The sequence below is a fragment of the Rana temporaria genome, chromosome 11, assembly GCF_905171775.1.
Source record: "Rana temporaria chromosome 11, aRanTem1.1, whole genome shotgun sequence".
NCBI classification, from domain to species: domain Eukaryota; kingdom Metazoa; phylum Chordata; class Amphibia; order Anura; family Ranidae; genus Rana; species Rana temporaria.
The window spans coordinates 41,710,913-41,734,998 of record NC_053499.1 but is presented as its reverse complement, the minus strand read 5'-3'; the positions used below and the strand labels follow the sequence as shown (position 1 = coordinate 41,734,998).

Below are 24,086 nucleotides of genomic sequence, written 5' to 3'. Positions count from 1 at the left end.
TTTGGATTTTTTTTCGTATAATCCAACATAACACATTTGTTGTCGGAAAAATTTAAAGCATGTTATCCCACATTTGTTGTCGGAAACTCCGACAACAATTGTCTGCTGGAGCATACAAACGGTCGTATTATCCGACAACATCCTGCCATCACACAATTACCGGGGGGGAAATCCGATCGTGTTTTCGAGGCTTTTGCCCCCGTTCACACAGGTGTCTATGCAAGTCGCACATGAAATCGCCAAAAACTGCAGAAAGTTCTTTTTCGAATCTGTGCGGCACTGCAAAGTCGACGTCACACTGATTTGAACAGTTCCATTGCCAACAGTAGGGTGCGACTTGTCATGCGATTTATATCTGTCAAATCGCATGACAAGTTGCACCGGTGTGAATGGAGGCTTATACTGTATGGGCCAGATTCTCAGAGACTTACGTCGGCGTATCAGTAGATACGCCGTCGTAAGTCCGAATCTGCGCCGTCGTAAATTTAAGTGTATTCTGGAACCAGATACGCTTAAATTAGGCTAAGATACGAGCGGCGTAAGTCTCCTACGCCGTCGTATCTTAGGGTGCATATTTACGCTGGCCGCTAGGTGGCGCTTCCGTTGAGTTCGGCATAGAATATGCAAATGACTAGATACGGCGATTCACAAACGTACGTGCGCCCGTTGCAATTAGTTACGCCGTTTACGTTAGAGATACGCCGGCGTAAAGATAAAGCTGGTCTCTAGGTGGCGCATCCCATGTAAAGTATGGACGTCGGAACAAGCGTATGTTTTTACGTTGTTTGCGTAAGTCGTACGCGAATAGGGCTGTGCGTAAATTACGTTCACGTCACAGGTATTGAGCCGACGTATCTTTGGGCGTAAATACGACGTGATACTGAGCATGCGCGCGCATGCGCCGTTCGTTCGGCCATGCATCTACATGGGGTCAAGCCTCATTTAAATACAACACTACTTTGAATTACGCGCGCTTACGCCGGCCCATTTACGATACGCCGCCGTAACTTAGGAGGCAAGCGCTTTGTGAATACAGCACCTGCCTCTCTAAGTTGTGGCGGCGTAGCGTAAATACAGTACGCTACGCCCGCGCAACGTAGATCGGCCGTACGTGAATCTAGGCCTATGTGTTTAGCTGTTTGCCTGGAGTTCATGCAATTCCCACACCAGTGGCTAAAATCGTATTTCTCTCAGTGGGCCTCACACATAAGGAATGCAGACAATGTCTGTGCTTAATCAAGGAGAGACGATCAATAATGATCTCCATACAGAAGTATTGACATTTCAGACGGGTGGGCCTCATTTACCAAAGTGTCTTGGGAATAATTGCCTAATCTTGCATTGCTTACAGCAGCCAATCACATTAATCTTTAATTTCCCAACACTGCGCTGGGTAAAATCTGATTGGATGCTGGCAGCACAACAGACTGTCCAAGTAGAGCTGCACGATTCTGGCTAAAATGAGCATCACAATTTTTTTGCTTTGAAGATAGATTGCGATTCTCTCACGATTCTCGTGGCGTAACATCTCTCACATTAAAACTAAAAACAATTGGGCTAACTTTTTTTTTATTACCGTATATACTCGAGTATAAGCCGAGTTTTTCAGCCCTTTTTTTAGGGCTGAAAATACCCCCCTCGGCTTATACTCGAGTCAGTGTACCTGTCGGGTCACGGGCGTCCATTTTTCAAAAGTCGCAGCTTCCCCCTGGTCTGTGATAGGCGTTTGACACTGTGTTCTGCTACCGCCTATCACGGAGGTACTCTCATCCTTGGACTTTCCCAGCAGACACTGTGTTCAGTGTTCCGCCTATCATGAACGTCTTCTTGTCCGAGGATGAAAGAAGGTCCGTGATTGGCGGAACACTGAACACAGTGGGGTAGATTCAGGTAGTTTGGCGTAAATTTCTGCGGGCGTAGCGTATCTCAGATGCGCTACGCAGCCGTAACTTAGTGAGGCAGGTTCTGTATTCAGAAAGAACCTGCGCCCTAAGTTAAGGCGGCGTAGCGTATGTGGTCCGGCGTAAGCCCGCGGAATTCAAATTATCCTTGTAGTGGGCGTGTTGTATGGTAATGAAAGCTGACCCCACGTAATTTAAGTTTTTGACTAACAGCGCATGCGCCGTCCGTGAACGTAACCCAGTGCGCATGCTCCAAATTAACCCGCAAAAAGCCAATGCTTTTGACGTGAACGTAAATTACCCACAGCCCTATTCGCGAAACGACTTACGCAAACGACGTAATCGACGGAAAATTCTACGCTGGCCCGAAGTCCATACTTAACATAGGATACGCTTAATATAGCAGGGATAACTTTACGCCGGAAAAAGCCTAACGTAAATGACGTAAAAAAATGCACCGGGCGGACGTACGCTTCTGAATCGGCGTATCTACCTAATTTGCATATTCCTCACGTAAATCGATGGAAGCGCCACCTAGCGGCCAGCGTAAATATGCAACTAAGATACGACGGCGTAAGAGACTTCCGCCAGTCAGGTCTTAGCCAAATTCCGGCGTATTTTGTTTTTTGAATACAGAAAAAAGATATGCAGGAGCATCCTAGGAAGTTATGCGGCGTATCAATAGATACGCCAGCGTAACTTCTTTCTGAATCTACCCCAGAGTCAGAGGATGAGAGGACCTCTGTGATAGGCGGTAGCGGAACACAGTGTCAAACACCTATCATGGACCAGGAGAAAGCCGCGACTTTTGAAAAATGGACGCCCTCGACCCCGACAGGTACACTGACTACCACGGAACGGGACCAGGAGGAAGCCACGACTTTTGAAAAATGGATGCCCGCATCCTGTCAAGAATACAGGTACACTGAGACTGCAATGGGCACAGTAAGGCTACAATGGGCACAATAAAGCCGCGTACACACGATCAGTCCATCCGATGAGAACTGACCGATGGACCGTTTTCATGGGTTAACCGATGAAGCTGACTGATGGCTAGTTGCGCCAACACACCATTGGTTAAAAAGCCGATCATGTCAGAACGCGGTGACTTAAAACACGACGACGTGCTGAAAAAAACGAAGTTCAATGCTTCCAAGAATGCGTCGACTTGATTCTGAGCATGCGTGGATTTTTAACCGATGGTTGTGCCTACTAACGATCGTTTTTTTCCCATCGGTTAGGAATCCATCGGTTAAATTTAAAGCAAGTTGTTTTTTTTTTTAACCGATGGTTAAATAACCTATGGGGCCCACACATGATCGGTTTTGACCGATTAAAGCGGTCCATCAGACCGGTGTCCTCTGTTTAACCTATCGTGTATACGAGGCCTAAGGCTACAGTGGGCACAGTCAGAATGGGCACAGTGAGAATGGGCACAGTAAGGTTGCAAATGGGCACAGTGAAGCTGCAAATGGGCATTGTTGACCCTCTTTTCCGCTTACAGTAGCTGCTGCATTCTCACCCTAGGCTTATACTCGAGTCAATAAGTTTTCCCAGTTTTTCTTTTTGTATTCATTGAAGTGTATTTTTTCCCCAAAAAAATGCATTTGAAAGACCGCTGGGCAAATACATTGTGACATAAAATATTGCAGCAATTGTCATTTTATTCTCTAGGGTCTCTGCTAAAAAATATATATATAATGTTTGAGGGTTCCAAGTAATTTTCTAGCAAGAAATATTGATTTTTAACTGAAGAAACAAGTGTCAGAAAAAGATTTGGAATTTAAGTGATTAAACTTCCTGAATTTACACACAGAAGTTTGCTCTAAGAAGGAAGTTAGTTACAATGTTTCATGTTGTTACACACTTGGCAGACTGCTGGATTTTTTCTTTACACAAAGAAGTGTATCCATTTGATCCAAGAAGGAAGCATTAGTTACAATGTCTCATGTTAAAAACTTGGCAGACTGCCCAGATATTTTCTTTTAACAGCTGAGTGAGCAGATAAAGGCCCGGATTCTCAGAGGATTTATGACGGCGTAGCGCCATGTACGCCGTCGTATGTCCGAATCCGACCTGTCGTATCTATGCGCCTGATACTTAGAATCAGTTACGCAAAGATATCCATTAGATCCGACAGGCGTAAGTCTCTTACACCGTCGGATCTGAACTGCATTTTTTTTTTTGACCGCTAGGTGGCGCTTCCGTCGAATTCCGCGTCAAGTATGCAAATTGGCTAGATACGCGAATTCCCGAACGTACGCGCGTCCGACGCAGTAAAGTTACGACGTTTACGTTAGGCATTTCCCGGCGTAAAGTTGCCCCTGCTATATGAGGCGCAGCCAATGTTAAGTATGGCCGTCGTTCCTGCGTCGAAATTTGAAAAAGTTACGTTGTTTGCGTAAGTCGTCCGTGAATGGGGCTGGAAGTCATTTACGTTCACGTCGAAACCAATGACGTCCTCGCGGCGTACTTTGGAGCAATGCACACTGGGAAATTCCACGGACGGCGCATGCGCCGTTCCGCAAAAACGTCAATCACGTCGGGTCACAGTAGTTTTACATGAACACGCCCCCCTGATACAAATTTGAATTAGGCGGGCTTACGCCGGCCGATTTACGCTACGCCGCCGCAACTTACGGAGCAAGTGCTTTGAGGATACAGCACTTGCCCGTCTAAGTTGCGGCGGCGTAACGTAAATCGGATACGTTACGCCGCCGCAGAGATACGCCACTGGACGTGAATCTGGGCCAAAGTCTCTCCACTTGTTATATGAAAGAATCGGCAAACTCTGCATTGGAGATCATCAGGGGGGTGGAATCGAGATCACGATTTTTTAACGATTTAATTGTGCAGCTCTATGTCCAAGACAAGTTTTTATTTTTTTTTTCCACACCATGATGAACAAGAAATGCTGCCTGAAATGTGCACTGTCTGTGTTGCTCATGACAGCCTATCAGATTTTTCCTGTCATTCTGTGATCTGCATTGGAAGAATGACTTTACTGGGTTGGATTTTCCAGTCCATTGGGAATCATTGTAGCGCATTCTCATCAGTTGGACCCGGCACAGATTTGTTATCCAGCTGACCAATTTTGCAGCAGGATCATTTGCATCTCATGACGTTCCTCTAATCACAGTGCTGAAGGTTGCCCATCCTGATCTTTCTGCATGAATGTTTCCCGGAGCGAACGGACAATTGTAGTTAAATGGCTCGTAATGAGGCAGGCTTTGCTTCTTTTACTGTGCGCGGCATTTATTTTTAGGACAAGGCTTTGCCGTTTGCTGCTTTCACAACTCGCGTTTACATATTTACATCTATTGTATTTTTAACATTTTGTAAAAGTTTGGTGATCCGAGTAGGACTTTGTTTACATTAAAGTGACTTGTCATGCGATTTGACAGGTCAAATCGCATGACAAGTCGCACCCTATTGTCTGCAATGGCATTGTTCAAATCGGTGTGATGCCGACTTTGTGGAGCCGCAATAATTAGAAAAATCAAAAGATGTATTATATTGCAGTTTAGCAGTCCTTGGCTGCGGTGGTAGTTTGCCTTCTTCAGGCTTTATTGCATTTATTTTCAGCCGTGTAACACACTTGCTGTCCTGGACTGACAACAACACTCACTGACTGTACTATATCTATGACGGAGGAGCAGTGTTGTCACCCTAGGCTGATTTGGACTACAAACACCTCCCCCTATTTAAAACCCATCCTATGAAGTTTCTGTTGCTCAGATGTGGTTTCCTCTTACCTCTCAGATACCGTGTTTACCTGAAAATAAGCCCGGGTCTTATATTAATTTTGGCAACAAAAGACACAGTAGGGCTTATTTTTGGGGTAGGTCTTACCATGTAATGTGCTGTCTTCTCTCCCCCTGCCTGACAGGAATCCCCAGTGTGAACCAAGTTAAAATGCTTGTAAAATCCTATAATCCACTCTATTACAGTATATAATGTACAATGTGTGTGTTTCTGTAATATAATTGTGCCAAATACCTTTGTTATAGTGCCGTTCTGCGCTTCTGTGACCCGCCGGAGCTCTCTTTTCCGCAAATATATTACAGAAACAAGCACATTGTACATTATATACTACTGTAATAGAGGAACTGGATTACTGGATTATAGGATTTTACAAACATTTTAAACTAGGGCTTATTTTCGGGGTAGGGCTTATATTGCAGCCTTCCTGGAAAATAACGCTAGGTCTTATTTTCGGGGTAGGTCTTATTTTCGGGGAAACACGGTAGTCAGAGTCTCATACAGTAGCAGCCAACGCTGTATCCTGGTCTAGGCCAACAAGGCCCAGGCCTCGGGCAGCACTTTGCAGGGGGGCAGCACGGAAAGAGTCCCCACGGCTTGCGCTAGCGCCAGTCTTATGGGGGGACTGGGCTTAGAGGCAAATTAGTCTAGCGCCTCCATAAAGCGGTCGCACTGCTTCCGGTATGCAGGCGGCCGGCATTCCGCAACTTTGGGGGGGCGGGGCGCTGCTTCTACTTTTGACTGTTCTATCATCCTGGACCACAAACCTTCCTCACTGTGCTATATGTTTTCTTCTGCACCATTGGCATGGTTATATCTTCTTAGTCCTCTCCATAAAATTCTCAGAAATGTGTGCTTAAAGTAGAACTATAGATATTTGTTTTCATTTTGAATAGAGTAAGGGAGGGTTATAGCCCCTGTCAGTTTATTTTTTACCATTCCTGTCCCATTGCAGAGATTTCCCTTCACTTCCTGCCCCATAGCCAAACAGGAAGTGAGAGGAAATCTATGCAAATCAAGGGAATCCATTGCTCCCAGACCCTCAGAACTAGTGTCCCCACTCGAAAATTTCAGGGTGGGTCTTAAACAGCAAGGGGTGTGGCTTTGACAGGAAGGGTGGGTCATATTTAAATTAGAGAGTGCACAAGTTTAGTCAGTCAGCTTTGAGCATTATTTGCTGGATTGTCATGGTGTGAGGTTGACTATGTCTTGAGTATATCTTTTCTGGTTGATCCACCGGCTTCTCGATCTTTGGAATAATTTCTCCCTATTGGGATGAACACCTGTTCCTTATAAAGGTCCGTCTCAAACCTGCATTAATTGTATATTCTGATACCCATTTCTTGCTTGACTGGCAACCTCATTGACTGAACCCAGCATGCTGTTTATATTTTCAATGCTTTTAAAAAATCGTATCCAATGAAATATTCATCATCCTTCTACTACATGTATAATACATGAATTAATTGTCCTTCTCTACACCTCCCTGAAGAAGATTACTCCGAAACGCCTCGGGGGTAAAAAAGGTTTTCATGTATTTACCTATATGGTGACAATCTTTGGAACTGTATATTTTAAGTCAATATTTTTTTTTTTTAGATAAATTTGTATAATTGTGAATAAAAACTCTATTTTTACCTCAATATCCTGTATATTTGGAATTAATACTATCAGTGCCTTAAAAGTCCAACCCCTTTTCTTTTCATATATATATATATACTGGATGTGGCACAAGCATACATTTGCCATTCACCCCCCTTTCTGTTAATGCAATGATGTACCCAAACTACATTTATAGAGCTTTCTTTTGGTGGTATTTGTTCACCCGTGTTTTTATTTTTATTATATAAACGTAAAAAAAACAACGTAAAAACGTAAAAAAACTTTTTTCTGCTATACAACATATCCAAAAAAAAGTTTTTAAATCTAATTTCTGAATCACTTTTGGTCAAAATGCATTGTGCTACATGTCTTTTGGTAAAAAAAAAAAATAATAATATTATCCCAATAAGTGTATATTGATTGGTTTGCGTGAAAGTTATAGCGTCTACAAACTATGGGATGTATACTGGAATTTGTATTCATTTTTTTTATATACTAGTAATGGCGGCATTCAGCACTTTATAGTGGGATTGTGATATTGCAGCGGGCAATCTCACACGGACGGTGTCGGGGGTTAACTGACACTAGAGCTGCATTATTCTGGCTAAAATGAAAATCACGATTTTATTTATTTTTTTTGCTTAGAATAAAGATCACGATTCTCGAGGCGTAACATCATCTTTCACAATATACAAAAAAAAATGTTTATTTAATTTTTTATTCGTTGAAGTGTATTTTTTCCCCCCAATTTTTTTTTTGAAAGACCGCTGCGCAAATACAGTGTGGCATAAAATATTGCAACAATCGCCATTTTATTCCCTAGGGTCTCTACTAAAAAAAAAAATATGTATATAATGTTTGGGGGTTCCAAGTAATTTTCTAGCAGAAAATACATATTTTATCCTGTAAAAAAACAAGTGTCAGAAAAAGTTTTAGGGGGTAATCCACAAAAGGGATACGCCGGCGTATCTACTGATACGCCGTCGTATCCCTGTTTCTATCTATGGAACTGATCCACAGAATCAGTTTACCATAGATAGGCAGAAGATCCGACATGTGTAATTGAATTACACTGTCGGATCTTAAGGATGCAATTCTAGGCCGGCCGCTAGGTGGCGAGGCCATTGCGGCCGGCCTAGAATATGCAAATGAACACTTACGGCGATCCACGAACGTTCCGACGGGCCCGTCGCGCTAAATCTACGTCATTTACGTCGAGTTACACCGCGTAAAAATAGGGCTGAGTCCTATTTGACTAAGCCCTATTAAGTATGGCCGTCGTTCCCACGTCAAAATTTTCAACTCTACGTCGTTTGTGTAAGACGTTCGTGAATGGCGCTGGACGCCATTTACGTTAACGTCTAAGCAAATGACGTCGGAGCGACGTCAGTTAGCGCAATGCACGTCGGGTAAGTTACCCGACGGAGCATGCGCAGTACGTCCGGCGCGGGAGTGCGCCTAATTTAAATGGGAATCGCCCATTTGTATTAGGAACGCCTTGCGCCGGACGGAGTTAAGTTACACCGCCGCAAATTTCAAGGTAAGTGCTTTGTGGATAGGCACCTAACTTGGGAGATTTGCGGCAGTGTAACTTAACTCTGAAAAGTTAAGTTGCGCTCGGCGGCTGTGGATCTGGCCCTTAGTCTTTTAAGTGGTTAAACTTCACTCATCTACACACACAAGTTCATTCCTTTGATCTAAGAACAAAAAGTTACAATGTTTATAGTTATCTTCTAGCACAGACAATGTCAAAGTCTTGGTAGGCTGCCCAGTTTTCCCTTGACAGCTTAGTGAGTAGAGAACTCTCTACACTTGTTGCATGAATGAATTGGGAAATTCTGCACAGAGATGTGAGGGGGGGGGGGGTTTGAATAGAGATCACGATTGTTTAACGATTAATCTTGCAGCTCTAACTGACACTGACGTTACCGACACTAATACAGTGATCCGTGCTAATAACATACACTGTCATTGTACTAATGACACTTGCTGGGAAGGGGTTATGATTAGGGGCAATGAAGGGGTTAACTATCTGCCTAACAATGTTTACTATGTACTGTTTTTACTAAGCGATGTGCCGGTTTCTACAGTGAGGAAAAAATGGCACATTGCTGCTTTCTGTAGAGAGCTCTATGTTGTATACCAACACAGAGCTCTCTTCTCTCATGCGCTCAGCCGATCATCAGGTTCTGGACAAAAATCATTGGCTGGGACCCGCTACTTGGCTTGTGTTTCAGCAAAATGACAGCACAGCTGGGGCAGCAGTCCCCCTACCCAGGAGATCTGGATCACGTACATACATGCAGCGGGGCCGCTCTGCTGCTGGAAATCTGTGGTAGGCAGTCTGCAAGCGGTTTTTAACCACTTTGCGCAAATCGCCGTACCCATACGTCGGTACTTCGATGCTTAATACTGGGGTTATGGCAGCAGCTAGCTGCCATAACCCTGGTATTTCTGGGAACGCTTGTGCGTTTTTCTTTGACATAAAAGTGATCTCAGCGGTGGATTCGCTGCAAGACTTTTATTGGTGGCGGGAGAGGTGCCTACCCCCCTCCCGCCATGCTCCGGTCGTTTCCGCCGCTTACCGGACCCGAGGGTAGCAGTGGATTTTGAAGCGTGACATGTTGGGTATCATTTTACTCGGCGTAACTTTATCTTTCACAATATATAAAAAAGTGGGCTAACTTTACTGTTGTTTTATTTTTTTAATTCAAACAAGTGATTTTTTTCCCAAAAAAGTGCGCTTGTAAGACCGCTGCGCAAATACGGTGTGACAAAAAGTATTGCAATGACCGCCATTTTATTCTCTAGGGTGTTAGAAAAAAAGATATATAATGTTTGGGGGTTTTAAGTAATTTTCTAGCAAAAAAAAATGTTTTAGTCTTGTAAACGCCGAATCTGAAAAACACCCAAGGTCCTTAAGTGGTTAACCACTAGCTGATGGCGTACGACTTTGTACGGCCGCAGCGCGGCTCCCAATCTCTAACAGGCCGTCTTTTTACGGCCGCCCCTTTGCTCGTTCCCCGCGCGCGCTCCCGAGCGCGCAGCGGGGAACTGCTGTGCTGGCCATGTCCCTTGGACACAGCCAGTCACAGATCGCCGTGAACGGCCAATCGGAGCGGCCGTTTCCTAGGCGATCTGTGCGGCCAATGAGAGATGATCTCATATGTTTACATATGAGATCATCTCTCATTCCCGGCTCTCGCAGACAGCGGTGCTGTCAGGGAGAGAGGAGACCGATCTGTGTCTCTTGTACATAGGGACACAGATCAGTCACCTCCCCCAGTCACCCCCCCTTCCCCCACAGTTAGAACACTAATATTAGGGTACACATTTAACCCCTTCCTCACCCCCTAGTGTTAACCCCTTCCCTGCCAGTCACATTTATACAGTAATTAGTGCATATTTATAGCACTGATTGCATTATAAATGTGAATGGCGCCAAAAGTGTCCGATGTGTCCGCCATAATGTCGCAGTCGCAATAAAAATCGCAGATCGCCGCCATTACTAGTAAAAAAAAAAAATAATAAAAAAAAATAATTCTGTCCCTTATTTTGTAGGCGCTATAACTTTTGCGCAAACCAGTCGCTTATTGCGTTTTTTTTTTTTTTTTTACTAAAAATATGTAGAATACGTATCGGCCTAGACTGAGGATAAAAAAAAAACGTAAAAAAAAAATTTAGCTATTTATTATAGCAACAAGTAAAACATATTTTTTTTAAAATTGTCGCTCTATTTTTGTTTATAGCGCAAAAAATAAAAACCGCAGAGGTGATCAAATACCACCAAAAGAAAGCTCTATTTGTGGGGAAAAAAGGACGTCCATTTTGTTTGGGAGCCACGTCGCACGACCGCGCAATTGTCAGTTAAAGCGACGCAGTGCCGAATCGCAAAAAGTCCTCTGGTCAGGAAGGGGGTTTAAGTGCCCAGTAAGGAAGTGGTTAAAGGAGCGTTGGCTTTCTGACTTCTGGGACCCAGTCTTGGATTAGAATGATCTGTACATGTATATATTGCTCTACATGTACCAGTAGTACAATGAGTGCTGTTCATCGTAAATACCATATGTTTTGTTTCCCAGAGTGATCCAACTTAATCCGAGATTATCCCCATAATGCTGGAATGAGCTGCATTTCTGACGTTATCCCCGGCAGAGACATTATCGCCTTGCACATGGTGTGTAAGTGACATCTATAGAAATACCAGGAGGACTCGTTTGGGGAATATGATAGGAAACGGTTAAGCTTGCTGCAGAAGTCAGGGCAGTTTACCTATTTACACTGCTTCACCAAGCAAAGATCAAACTGTCAATATTGATTTGAAAGTCAATAGTCCAGACAAAGCAGAGCGAGAGCGGAAAGAAGGACAGATGGGAGGTCGTAGCAGGTACTAGACAGATCTTTGGTCAGGAGCTTACACTATGGGCGATGTAGACGGGAATTGACGCTGATTTGAATATATCCGGTAGCGCAGTCTCTCAAAGACATTTGCAGCCTTCAGCCCTTGAGAAACGACAAGTGCTGGCATACTGAGACTTCCAACCACAGGCTTACAGAAAAAACATGTGCCTGACGGCTGCTCTATTTTACTGAATACTTTTGTACAGGGATTTCCAGGCATGGTAGAGGACGCTGAGGTTTGTCAGTGCCTGCTTGTGTACATTATTGCAGGTATGTTATGGTCTACACCAGGGGGCCTTTAAACAAAGGGCTACTTTACTGTCGCTCAGGGTTTAGGGGGGCCTAACTGTGGCCAGTGTGAGAAGAAAATGTCCTGGCATAAGTGGGAATAAACACTGCCCCATCATTGGTTTTAATAGGAGGAATAGTGCCCCATCATTGGTTTTAATAAGAGGGATAGTGCCCCATCGATGGTGTCAGTGGGAGGAATAGTGCCCCATCGATGGTGTCAGTGGGAGGAATAGTGCCCCATCGATGGTGTCAGTGGGAGGAATAGTGCCCCATCGATGGTGTCATTGGGTGGAATAGTGCCCCATCGATGGTGTCAGTGGGAGGAATAGTGCCCCATCGATGGTGTCAGTGGGAGGAATTGTGTCTAATCGATGGTGTCGTGGGAGGAATAGTGCCCCACCGATGGTGTCAGTGGGAGGAATAGTGCCCCATCGATGTCGTCAGTGGGAGGAATAGTGCCCCACCGATGGTGTCAGTGGGAGGAATAGTGCCCCATCGATGTCGTCAGTGGGAGGAATAGTGCCTCGTCGATGGTGTCAGTGGGAGGTATAGTACCCCATCGATGTCGGTGGGAGGAATAGTGCCTCATCGATGGTGTCAGTGGGAGGTATAGTGCCCCGTCGATGGTGTCAGTGGGAGGAATAGTGCCCCATTGATGGCATTAATCAGAGGAATAGTGCCCCATTGATGGCGTCAGTCGGAGGAATAGTGTCCCATCGATGGTGTCAGTGGGAGGTATAGTGCCCCATCGATGGTGTCAGTGGGAGGTATAGTGCCTCATCGATGGTGTCAGTGGGAGGTATAGTGCCCCATCGATGGTGTCAGTGGTAGGTATAGTGCCTCATCAATGGTGTCATTGGGGGGTATGGTGCCCCATAGATGGTGTCAGTGGAAGAAATAGTGCCCCATAGAAGGTGTCAGTAATAGGAATGGTGTCAGAGGAATAGTGCCCCATTGATGGCGTCAGTCGGAGGAATAGTATCACATCGATGGTGTCAGTGGGAGGAATAGTGCCCCACCGATGGTGTCAGTGGGAGGAATAGTGCCTCGTCGATGGTGTCAGTGGGAGGTATAGTACCCCATCGATGTCGGTGGGAGGAATAGTGCCTCATCGATGGTGTCAGTGGGAGGTATAGTGCCCCGTCGATGGTGTCAGTGGGAGGTATAGTGCCCTATCGATGGTGTCAGTGGGAGGAATAGTGCCCCATTGATGGCATTAATCAGAGGAATAGTGCCCCATTGATGGCGTCAGTCGGAGGAATAGTGTCCCATCGATGGTGTCAGTGGGAGGTATAGTGCCCCATCGATGGTGTCAGTGGGAGGTATAGTGCCTCATCGATGGTGTCAGTGGGAGGTATAGTGCCCCATCGATGGTGTCAGTGGGAGGTATAGTGCCTCATCAATGGTGTCATTGGGGGGTATGGTGCCCCATAGATGGTGTCGGTGGAAGAAATAGTGCCCCATAGAAGGTGTCAGTAATAGGAATGGTGTCAGAGGAATAGTGCCCCATTGATGGCGTCAGTCGGAGGAATAGTATCACATCGATGGTGTCAGTCGGAGGAATAGTGCCCCACCGATGGTGTCAGTGGGAGGAATAGTGCCCCATCGATGGTGTCAGTGGGAGGAATAGTACCCCATTGATGGTGTCAGTGGGAGGAATAGTGCCTCATCGATGGTGTCAGTGGGAAGAATAGTGCCTCATCGATGGTGTCAGTGGGAGGTATAGTGCCCCATCGATGGTGTCAGTGGGAGGTATAGTGCCTCATCGATGGTGTCAGTAGGAGGAACAGTGCCCCATCTATGGTGTGAGTGGGAGGAATAATGCCCCATCGATGGTGTCAGTGGGAGGAATAGTGCCTCATCAGTGGTGTCATTGGGGGTATGGTGCCCCATTGATGGTGTCAGTGGAAGAAATAGTGCCCCATAGAAGGTGTCTAATAGGAATAGTGCCCCATGGTTGGTATCAATGGGAAGAATAGTGCCCCATCGATGGTGTCGGTAGGAGGAATAGTGCTACTGGTCTCCACTATAGATTATGCCAGGGGGTGCTTTTATTAATCTCGTTGATAGCAAAAATTGCATCACATTAGACCTTGCCTGGCTTTGCAGTTATAGCTCTATAAAAACATCTATTACTAAATTGGGATTATAGTATATGTGGCCATAAATAGGACAATGCATTTCTGGTAAGATCAACGGTTATTTTCTGTATATGTTGTTCTTGGCCTGAAAAATAAAAATGAATGCAGCCATCACATCTATGGACTGTCACTGTGCAATGTATTACATTTTTGTTCTCGGGTTTAGATCTACTTTAAATGTACATCTATAGTACTGTTTAGTGCTGCAACCTAAAGTATAAGCTTATGAAGCTATAAAAATACATTTGCAAGTTCTATAATAATGTGTTTTTAAACATTATTTCCATCTGTACTTGTATTAGCTTCCTGCAATCTCCTGTTCAGCGGCATTCAAAATGGGAAAGGAAGGAGCAATGTACTGTAAGCTATTCAGGCTTTCAAGCCGTGTACATGTGTGTTCACCTAACAAATTACATTTTAAGTGGAAGAGAAAGGGCACAGAGATGACCTAATTAAGAAAGCTGCTATTCCTTGACTAACCAATCACAGTCTCAAATGAGCTGTTTTATTTTGATGGCAGTGAAGAAATAACAATAGTGATAGCCCTTCATCTTGTCTGAATTAGAAAACTGGGGGTTACCCACTTGAAGACCAGGCCTATTCTGACACTTTTTACTTTTTAAGTAAAAATCTGCATTATTTTATTTATTTTTTCTAGAAAATTACTTTTTTAGCTGAGATCCTAGAGATTTAAATGGTGGTCGTTGCAATTGTTTGTGTCACACACAGTGGCGGTGCGTCCATAGAGGCAGGAGCGCCTCCCCCTCTCTCACCGCCACTGAATATGCATGTTTTTTTTGCGCATCGGAATTGCATACAGACGATTGGAATTTCCGACCAAGAACTTTTCCCGTCTAAAAAATTGAGAACCAGCTTTCAAATTTTTGCTGGCGGAAATTCCGACAGAAAAAGTCAGATGGAGCCTACACATGGTCGGAATTTCTGACCAAAAGCTCACATTGGACTTTTCTTGTCGCAATTTCCGATCGTGTGTATGCTCCATCTGACTTTTTCTGTCGGAATTTCCGACCAAAAGCTCACATTGGAATTTTCTTGTCGGAATTTCCGATCGTGTGTATGCTCCATCTGACTTTCTGTCAGAATTTCTGACCAAAAGCTCACATTGGACTTTTCTTGTCGGAATTTCCGATCGTGTGTATGCTCCATCTGACTTTTTCTGTCAGAATTTCTGACCAAAAGCTCACATTGGACTTTTCTTGTCGGAATTTCCAGTCGTGTGTATGCTCCATCTGACTTTTTCTGTCGGAATTTCCGACCAAAAGCTCACATTGGACTTTTCTTGTCGGAATTTCCGATCGTGTGTATGCTCCATCTGACTTTTTCTGTCGGAATTTCTGACCAAAAGCTCACATTGGACTTTTCTTGTCAGAATTTCCTATCGTGTGTATGCTCCATCTGACTTTTTCTGTCAGAATTTCTGACCAAAAGCTCACATTGGACTTTTCTTGTCAGAATTTCCCATTGTGTGTATGCTCCATCTGACTTTTTCTGTCAGAATTTCTGACCAAAAGCTCACATTGGACTTTTCTTGTCAGAATTTCCCATCGTGTGTATGCTCCATCTGACTTTTCTGTCAGAATTTCTGACCAAAAGCTCACATTGGACTTTTCTTGTCAGAATTTCCGATCGTGTGTATGCTCCATCTGACTTTTTCTGTCAGAATTTCCGACCAAAAGCTCACATTGGACTTTTCTTGTCAGAATTTCCGATCGTGTGTATGCTCCATCTGACTTTTTCTGTCGGAATTTCTGACCAAAAGCTCACATTGGACTTTTCTTGTCGGAATTTCTGATCGTGTGTATGCTCCATCTGACTATTTCTGTCGGAATTTCTGACCAAAAGCTCACATTGGACTTTTCTTGTAGGAATTTCCGATCGTGTGTACGGGGTATTCAGGAAGGGTCTTGCCTGAATCATGAACCAAGAATCTTGCAAGGGTCTGCTCGTGTTTTTCTGAAAGATTAAAATCCTCCTAATAAGCGGACAGATTTACTTTTTGAGACTTTCCATTTGTTAGTGAAAGCACATTTCCTGACTAGAAAGCACTCTACTCTATGATTACACTAACAGACATCTTTATAAATGGCTGTCTACTGATATTTATGTGATGGGTAGGTTGAGTCACCATTCCCTACTTTTATTTCTTTGGCAGTTTAGTGACAACATCTGTCTTTGCTTCTTCCTACTGAATTCTTCACAAAGTAAAATAAATGTAGAATCATACAAATAGTAAGATATAACTAATGATAGGTGGAGTAAGTTGAAGGACCTGATTTTGGAGATTTCAATTCCACTTACTGCCTTTGTGACCACTGTGTCTGGACAGAAAGGGCGGGAAATCCACTATATGGTCAAATGTTTGTTGACGCCAGACCATGACACCTATAAGAACTTGTTTGGACCTCTCGTTCCAAAACCATGGGTGTGAGGTTTCCCTCCACCATCCACCATCTTTGCTGATATAACATCCTTCACTCTTTTGTGAAGGCTTTTGACAAGATTTTAGAGTGGTAATTTAATGCTATTCAGCCAAAATCACATTTGTGAGGTCAGGTACTGATGTTGAATGGGGAGGCCTGTCTCTCAGTCACCTTTGGGATGAAAGGAAGTCCTAAGTAATAGGGCTGAGGTCAGGGCTCTGTACAAGCCACTTGAGTTCCTCCACACCCAACTCATCAAATGCTGGCACAGTCATCCTGGAACAGAAAAGTGCCTTCCCCAAACTGTTACCACAAGGTTTGAGGCCTCATACACACGACAGAACATGTCCGCTGAAACTGGTCTGCGGATATGTTCGGTCGTCTGTACGGCCGACCGGACAATTTTCCGGCGGATCGGACAGGTTTCAAGCGGACAAATGTTTTCTTAGCATGCTAAGAAACATGTCCGCTGGAAGCCTGTCCGTCGGACATGTTCGGTCGTCTGTACGACTCACCGGACATGTCCGCTCGGCCGAAAGCCCTCGCATGCGTCGAAGTGATTCGACGCATGCGTGGAAGCATTGACCTTCCAGGGTCGCGCACGTCGTTGCGGCGGCGGCGCGGCCACGTCACCGCGTTCGCTGTCCGTGGGAAATTTGGTCTGATGGTGTGTACAGCCATCAGACCAAAATCCGCCAGCGGACATGTCCGATGAAAACGGTCCGCGGACCGTTTTCATTGGACATGTCCCGTCGTGTGTACGAGGCCTTAAGCACACAATTATCTAAAATGTCTTTGTATGCTGCAGCATTATATAGAAAAACGTGTTGCACTGTCTAAATATGTACATCAACCTTCAAATATAATCATATAAACAAAGTCCATAGTGATAAAGAGCAAACGTCCTTAACCACTTCACCCCCGGACCATTTGGCTGGCCAAAAACCAGAGCACGTTTTGCAATTTTACACTGCGTTGCTTTAACTGACAATTGCGCGGTCGTGCGACTTGGCTCCCAAACAAAGTTGACGTCCTTTTTTTCCCACAAATAGAGCTTTCTTTTCGTGGTATTTGATCACCTCTGTGGTGTAAATTTGTTGCACTATAAACAAAAAAAGCAATATTTTGTACTTTTTGTTATAATAAATATTGCCAATTTTTTTTTAAAAAGCAACTTTTTTCTCAGTTTAGGCCGATATGTATTCTTCTACATATTTTTGTTAAATAAAATCGCAATAACGTATATTGATTGTTTTTCGCAAAAGTTATAGCGTCTACAAAATAGGGGATAGTTTTATGGCATTTTTATTATTATTTTTTTTTTTTCTAGTAATGGCAGCGATCTGTGATTTTTATCGTGACTGCGACTTTATGGCGGACACATCGGACACTTTTAACACATTTTTGGGACCATTGGCATTTTTACAGCGATCAGCGCTATAAAAATGCACTGATTACTGTGAAAATGACACTGGTAGTAAAGGGTTAACCACTAGGTGTCACTGAAATGAAAGGAACACTAAAGGCAAACTTTAAAAAAAAAATAACAAACATGTTATACTTGCCTCCACTGTGCAGCTCGTTTTGCACAGAGTGTCCCCTAACCGTGTCTTCTGGGGTCCCTCGGCGGCTGTCTCGGCTCCTCCTCGCAAAAGCTTTCCACCTTCATGCGAGCAAGGTCGCATGGTGGAAAGCTTTTGCGAGCGCGCTCCCGTGATACAGCGGCGGGCATAGCCGCCGGCTGTATCACTCGGCCCCGCCCCCCGGCGCGCCACGTCATCCGCCGTGATTGACAGCAGCGCCAGGCTGGGAACCGAAGAGGATCACTTGGATGCGTGCAGGACTTTCGAGGGGTCAGGTAAGTAAAACGGGGGTTCAGGGGGGGGGGCTCGTACCGTCGGATGTTTTTTCACCTTAATGCATAGGATGCATTAAGGTGAACAAAAACATTTACCTTTACAACCCCTTTAAGTGTGTTCCAGGGAGTGATTCTAACGGTTAGGGGGAGGAGCTACCAGTGACATGTCGGTAATCACTGTTCCCGATCACAGGGAACAGTAGATTCCTGACGTGTCAATAGGCAGAACAGGGGAATGCCTTGTTTACAAAGGCATCCCCCTGTTCTTGCTTTCCCGGCCGCAATCGCGGGCTTCCCGGGACCCACGGGCGCACTCACGAGGCACACGCGCCGCTGTGCGGCAAATTTAAAGGGACATACAGGTACGCCCATTTTCCTGCCCGTGCCATTGTGATGACGTACATCGTCGTGCGGCGGTTGGCAAGTGGTTAAAACAAGTGCATCATCCAATGCTTAAATAGATCAGGCAAAATTGTCTCTTTACCAGATCCGAAGATCTAAACTCGCATCTGTGAGTGCTTTTAGCCCTCACATTAGGTGCAGATCAGCTAGATTTATCCAGCCTCCCAGCAGGGGATCGTTGGTGAAGGCGAGCCAAAGATGTAGTCACAGGATATCCTCAGAAGCCGATTGAATCAAGGATCATAGGAAAAAAGGGAAACTCATTGCGCAGCGTCCAAATTAAATACAAGCATTTATTTAAAAAACTACTTACAAGACTGTAATCACAGGCATTGGAAACAAAAATCGCCCTAGCACTCTCAGGAGCGTATTGACGTCACCGCAATTTCCTGCCCAACCAACGTACGTTTTGTCTGAATAGACTTTTTCTGTGTGGCATTAGGGGCTGTAACATTACCATTTTGTGCTGAAAGCACTTGAACTCATTGATTTGGAGGGGTCTGCACATAGGTTAGGACATAATGTGTAGTTCAGCGCCTTCACGACTATCCAAAACAAGAATAAAGTGTTTGATGGCTTCCTGTTTTGTCTACCTTTTGTATTGTAATACTAAACATAAAGACAATAGTTCTAGTGAAAATGTCTTTTAAGACAGGAATATACAGATCTTGTCTGCTGGCAATGTAAATATTGCATTACAACAAACCGGGTAACTGCCCATATTTGTTCATGGTTAATAACAGAGCTCAAAGTAAATATTCTGTTAGGAGCCTAAACTACAGTTATGAGTTCTGCGGTTGTCAACCTTTTTACTCCAGAAGAACCCCTAAAGTAATTTTCAGGTCTCGAGGGTACCCTTGCTAAATCAAATTAATTTGGGATCATTTGCAAAAGTGGTCACTAGGAAAAATGCAACCCTTACCATGGTAGTCACAGTGCCACCCTTTCAAATAGCTGCTGGTTCTGTTAAGTGGTGTTGGATGTGACTGTATCCAGTTGGGAGGTCAGCCAGCCAGGGCCGATCCTAGGGTCACAGACGCCTGGGTGCAGAAATATTTCTGGCGCCCCCCCCCCCCCCCACATGGGCGTGGTCATCTTACGAACTCCTCCCCATTACACATGTTTTTATGGCTACGACTCAAACACAGAGATGCTCCCCTAAGAAGTCTTCATTATTGTCCCCCATCCTGGTCCCCCCCAGCAGTTGCCCCCCATCAGAGCCTCCATGCAGGTGTCCCCCATCAGAGCCCCCCCCCAGCAGTTTCCCCCCCCATCAGAGCCCCCCCCCCAGCAGTTTCCCCCCATCAGAGCCCCCCACAGCAGTTGCCCCCCATCAGAGCCCCCCACAGCAGGTGTCCCCCATCAGAGCCCCCCCACAGCAGATGTACCCCATCAGAGCCCCCCACATCAGGTGTCCCCATAGATCAGTACTTGTCCAATAGATCCCTGTAGCTCGGGCGCGCTGGGAGCAGAAGCACATTACAGGGGGCGGGGCATATGTGGCATCTTTGGTTACTTGGAGGGTGGCATTCGGAAAGCATTTCTGGAAATGCACGGGATGATTGGCAGCAGCTCCGGCCAACCCAGAAGCCTCTCATCACACCGCCTATGGGAGAAGAGCCGGCAGAGGGGGCGGGGCAGACTGCTCTATGCACACTAGACAGAATTAATTAGTGGAGCCTAGTGCCGGAACGTGTTCCGGTATTAGGCTCCGCTGTGGTACCCAGCCTGGATTCCGGGGACAGCGGGAGGTATTCGCTCTTGTCAGTTGCCAGCGGAGAGAGCAAGCGGGATGGAGAACCGCAGCACCCACTACATTCGCTCTGCCCGTGGACACAGACAAGGAGGAGGGAGGGGAGCACTTTGGAGCTTTGGCGCCCCCACCTGTGTGGCGCCTGGGTGCGGAGCACCCCGTGCACCCTGCCTAGGATCGGCCCTGCAGCCAGCCACAAGTCGAGGAACCCCTAGCAACCTCTTGAGGAACCCTAGAGTTCCACAGAACCCTGGTTGAGAATGGCTGCATTAGTTGCTTCAATAAAAAATAATAGAGTGTATCTTAAGCCAAATCCTTTTTTAGGTTTGAAGAAAGTGCGGAATAGTTAAACAACTCCATTTATTTCTTTCCTGTTGAAGAGATTCAACAGGAAGCCAGAAGAAATGTCTCCACAATGAGGGAAAAGTTTTTGGCTCAAGATATGCTAGTGGTTACTTGGTTATTTACCAAAGTGTTATTTCATTTGTCTTATGACTGAGGTTGTTGGGCAAGTTTAAAGACTTATACCCCTTTCACACTGGGGCGCTTTTCAGGCGTTTTAGCGCTAAATATATTGCCTAAAAAGCGTCTCTCAAGCCACCCCAGTGTGAAAGCCTAAGCTTTTACACTGGGGTGGTGCGCCTGCAGGACGGGAAAAAAATTCCTGCAAACCATCTTTGGGGCGGTGCGGGAATGGTGTATACACTGCTCCTCCACCGCCCCTGCCCATTGAAATGAACGGGCAGCGCTGCTGAAGCTTCCCCTTTGGCTCCACCCCTGACCCCACCGCCTTTGCCCTGCCCATGTTTACCCCACCTTTTTTAATGAAGCGCCCATCAAATGCCGCCTCACCAGCGCCCTTCAAATGCCACCTCACAAGCGCCCATCATATGCAGCCTCACCAGAGCCCATCAAATGCAGCCTCACCAGCACCCAACAATGCAGCCTACCAGTGCCCATCAATGAATGTTTGTTTGCTTCCATTCATTCGGGAGTTGCTGATGCTGAGACTTAGTTGCTTGCTGTAGAGAGAAGAGAGTAGGAACACCAGTAACTGGGCGCCCCTAGGCAGCAGTGCGCTCTAGGTGGCTTCCTAGTTTGCCTAGTGGTAGCACCAGCCCTGTGTAAAGGACATAATGACTATGGAGACCCAGGTGGCATCTGACCAAAGTAAATTCAAGGAAGTCTTCTCGACTTGGTCCTGCTGGCTGTCTCACAGGGACTTGAAAAGCTCTAAATCCCAACAAAACCATGAAGTCTGTTACCTTTACAACATTTTCAGGGGTTTATTTTACCTGTCTTTTTTTCTTTTTTCTTCTACGTCCTTCAGGTTGTAACTTCTCACTTTTGATATGTTGATGCTTTTTGTATTGTGTCCACCTAGATACGAAGTTTCCAAACTTTCTAAACAGGGGGACGGTTTACTGTGTTTCAGATTGTAGGCCCCATCCGATCCGCTAAAATCAGACGTATGGCGATACGTTCGCCATCCATCCTATCGGATCGGATGAGATCTGATAAAAACGGACAAGATGTCCTGACGTCAGCGGGAAAATAACAATGCCTCAACTTTGGTGTCCATGGAAGGACTTGTGCCCCATCGTTGGTGTCATGAGAGGAATTGTTTCCTATCATTGATGTCATTGGACCCAATTGTTGGTATCATTGGGAGGAATTGTGCCCTATCGTTTGGATCAGGGGTCTCCAAACTTTCCAAACAGGGGGCCAGTTTACTGTCTCTAAGACATTAGGAGGGCCGGACTGTGGCCATTGGGAGTAGAAAAGGGCCCAACATCAGTGGGAGGAATTGTACCCCATCATTGGTGTCCTTTTGCCCAATTGTTGGTGTCATTGGGAGGAATTGTGCCCCATTGTTGGTGTAATTGTGAGGAATTGTGCCCCCTCAATGGTCTCAGTGTGTGTAGGGGGGAATTAATGTTGGTATTAGTGGATGAAATGCCCCAAGGGCCTGATAAAAGCAAGCAAAGTGCCGCATCTGGGCCCCGGGCCGCAGTTTGGAGACCAATGGTTTGGATCATAGGGGAGGATGTGTACCCCTTCGCTGGTCTTGGGGCGGGGGGGGGTTTGCCTCATTGTTGCTATCAGTGGATGAAATGGTGCCCCAAGGGCCAGATAAAAGCAAGCAATCTGGCCCTCGGGCTGCAGTTTGGAGACCACTGACCTTAGATGTATTATGTATTTCACTATAATGACCAATGCAATTCCTAATTTCGTGATTCTCCTCCCTTTCCCACCGCCCTCCTTGTTTGTTACCATTTTACCTTGTATTACATTTTTTTAAATAACACTGGAATAAAGATTTATTTGAACAGATATGTGACTTCTCGAGCAGTTTTTATGTAAATCTTGTAACGAGGAAGTCCGGGAAATGCAAGTTCTATAAAGGAGCCGCCTGCAGGAGAGGATGTGGGGATCACTAGTAGCTAATTGTGGTTACAGAAGAAGATTATGAAAGTGATAAGTCGTTCTGTGGCTCTGCATTGTGGTTTCACAAGATTTCAGTATTTAAAAAGCAAAGTATTTCCAGTTAAAGTCAAAGCGGGTGAGGTTCAGTGTAACACAGGACGACACGAGACAGAGCTATGCTCTATAGCAGGTGTGTGCATAGACAGAAACAAGCTGAGGAGGGGAAGGAATGGACGTTGGTGGTTGCGGAGCAGAGTGGGAACAGAAGCCACTTGTTAGGCTGTGGCGTCAGAGCTAGTAAGTGAACTGTACATTCACTATTGTTCAAGGCATGGCCTAGGGCAGCAGAAACAAGGACCCCATATTCATATTCATGCTAGATGCAAAGCAGCAGACAGATGAACCGGCTCAGATTGTAAGCTCTGCAGAGCAAACAGATCTTCTAGTGTCTATGCTGATGATGTAATGTCTACTATGTATTATTGATTACCCTCCACTTGCAGCACTTTAGTTCATAATGGCCAACCGTTTTATCTGTTGGCTTCAGTTTGGTTTTCTGTTTTTCAGAAAGAATTCCTGAGAAGAGAGTTTTTTGAGCGATTAGTACATTTGTGTAATAGATCAATAAACCTGTTAAAGATTATGAATTTTTGTGCAAATAATAAAAAAAAAACCTTGATGTTCAGTGCAGTAGTTTGCATCTAGTTGAATTTATCTTATCCACATGGTATAAATTTTTGTCATATTTGATCATTTGTTTCCCTTTTTTTGCAGACAGTAAAGGCAGGCCGCGGTGACACAGTGCTGGCTGCTCACCATGCCGGGGATTGTTGTATTCCGCCGGCGCTGGTCTGTGGGCAGCGATGATTTGGTGCTGCCAGGAATCTTCCTTTTTGTACTTCACAGCACCTGGTAAGTGGTATGGTGATATTATTCAAATTATACTATTATCCAGAGATTTATTTACTACAGTTGAACCTCAGATTACAAGCATAATCTGTTCCAGAAGTATGCTCGTAATCCAAAGTCCTTGCATATCAAAGCGAGTTTTCGCTTTGAAGTCAATGGAAACGAAAATAATTTGTTCCGCATTAACTTCAATGGGATGCA

General features: G+C 45.2%; 1 protein-coding gene across 2 annotated transcripts in view; it reads left to right on the top strand.

Annotated features, from left to right (window-relative positions):
- Positions 1–24,086, top strand: part of DAGLA (diacylglycerol lipase alpha) — a 91,605-nt gene that overhangs the window by 16,702 nt on the left and 50,817 nt on the right. Inside the window, exons 1-2 of one of the 2 annotated variants that reach the window (XM_040328430.1) lie at positions 11,366–11,933; positions 23,751–23,888. In XM_040328430.1, the coding sequence (XP_040184364.1) occupies positions 23,794–23,888 (95 nt within the window). In that variant the 5' untranslated portion in view covers positions 11,366–11,933; positions 23,751–23,793. Of the gene's footprint in view, positions 1–11,365; positions 11,934–23,750; positions 23,889–24,086 lie in introns of those variants that run through there. The other variant, XM_040328429.1, reaches the window with a different exon arrangement.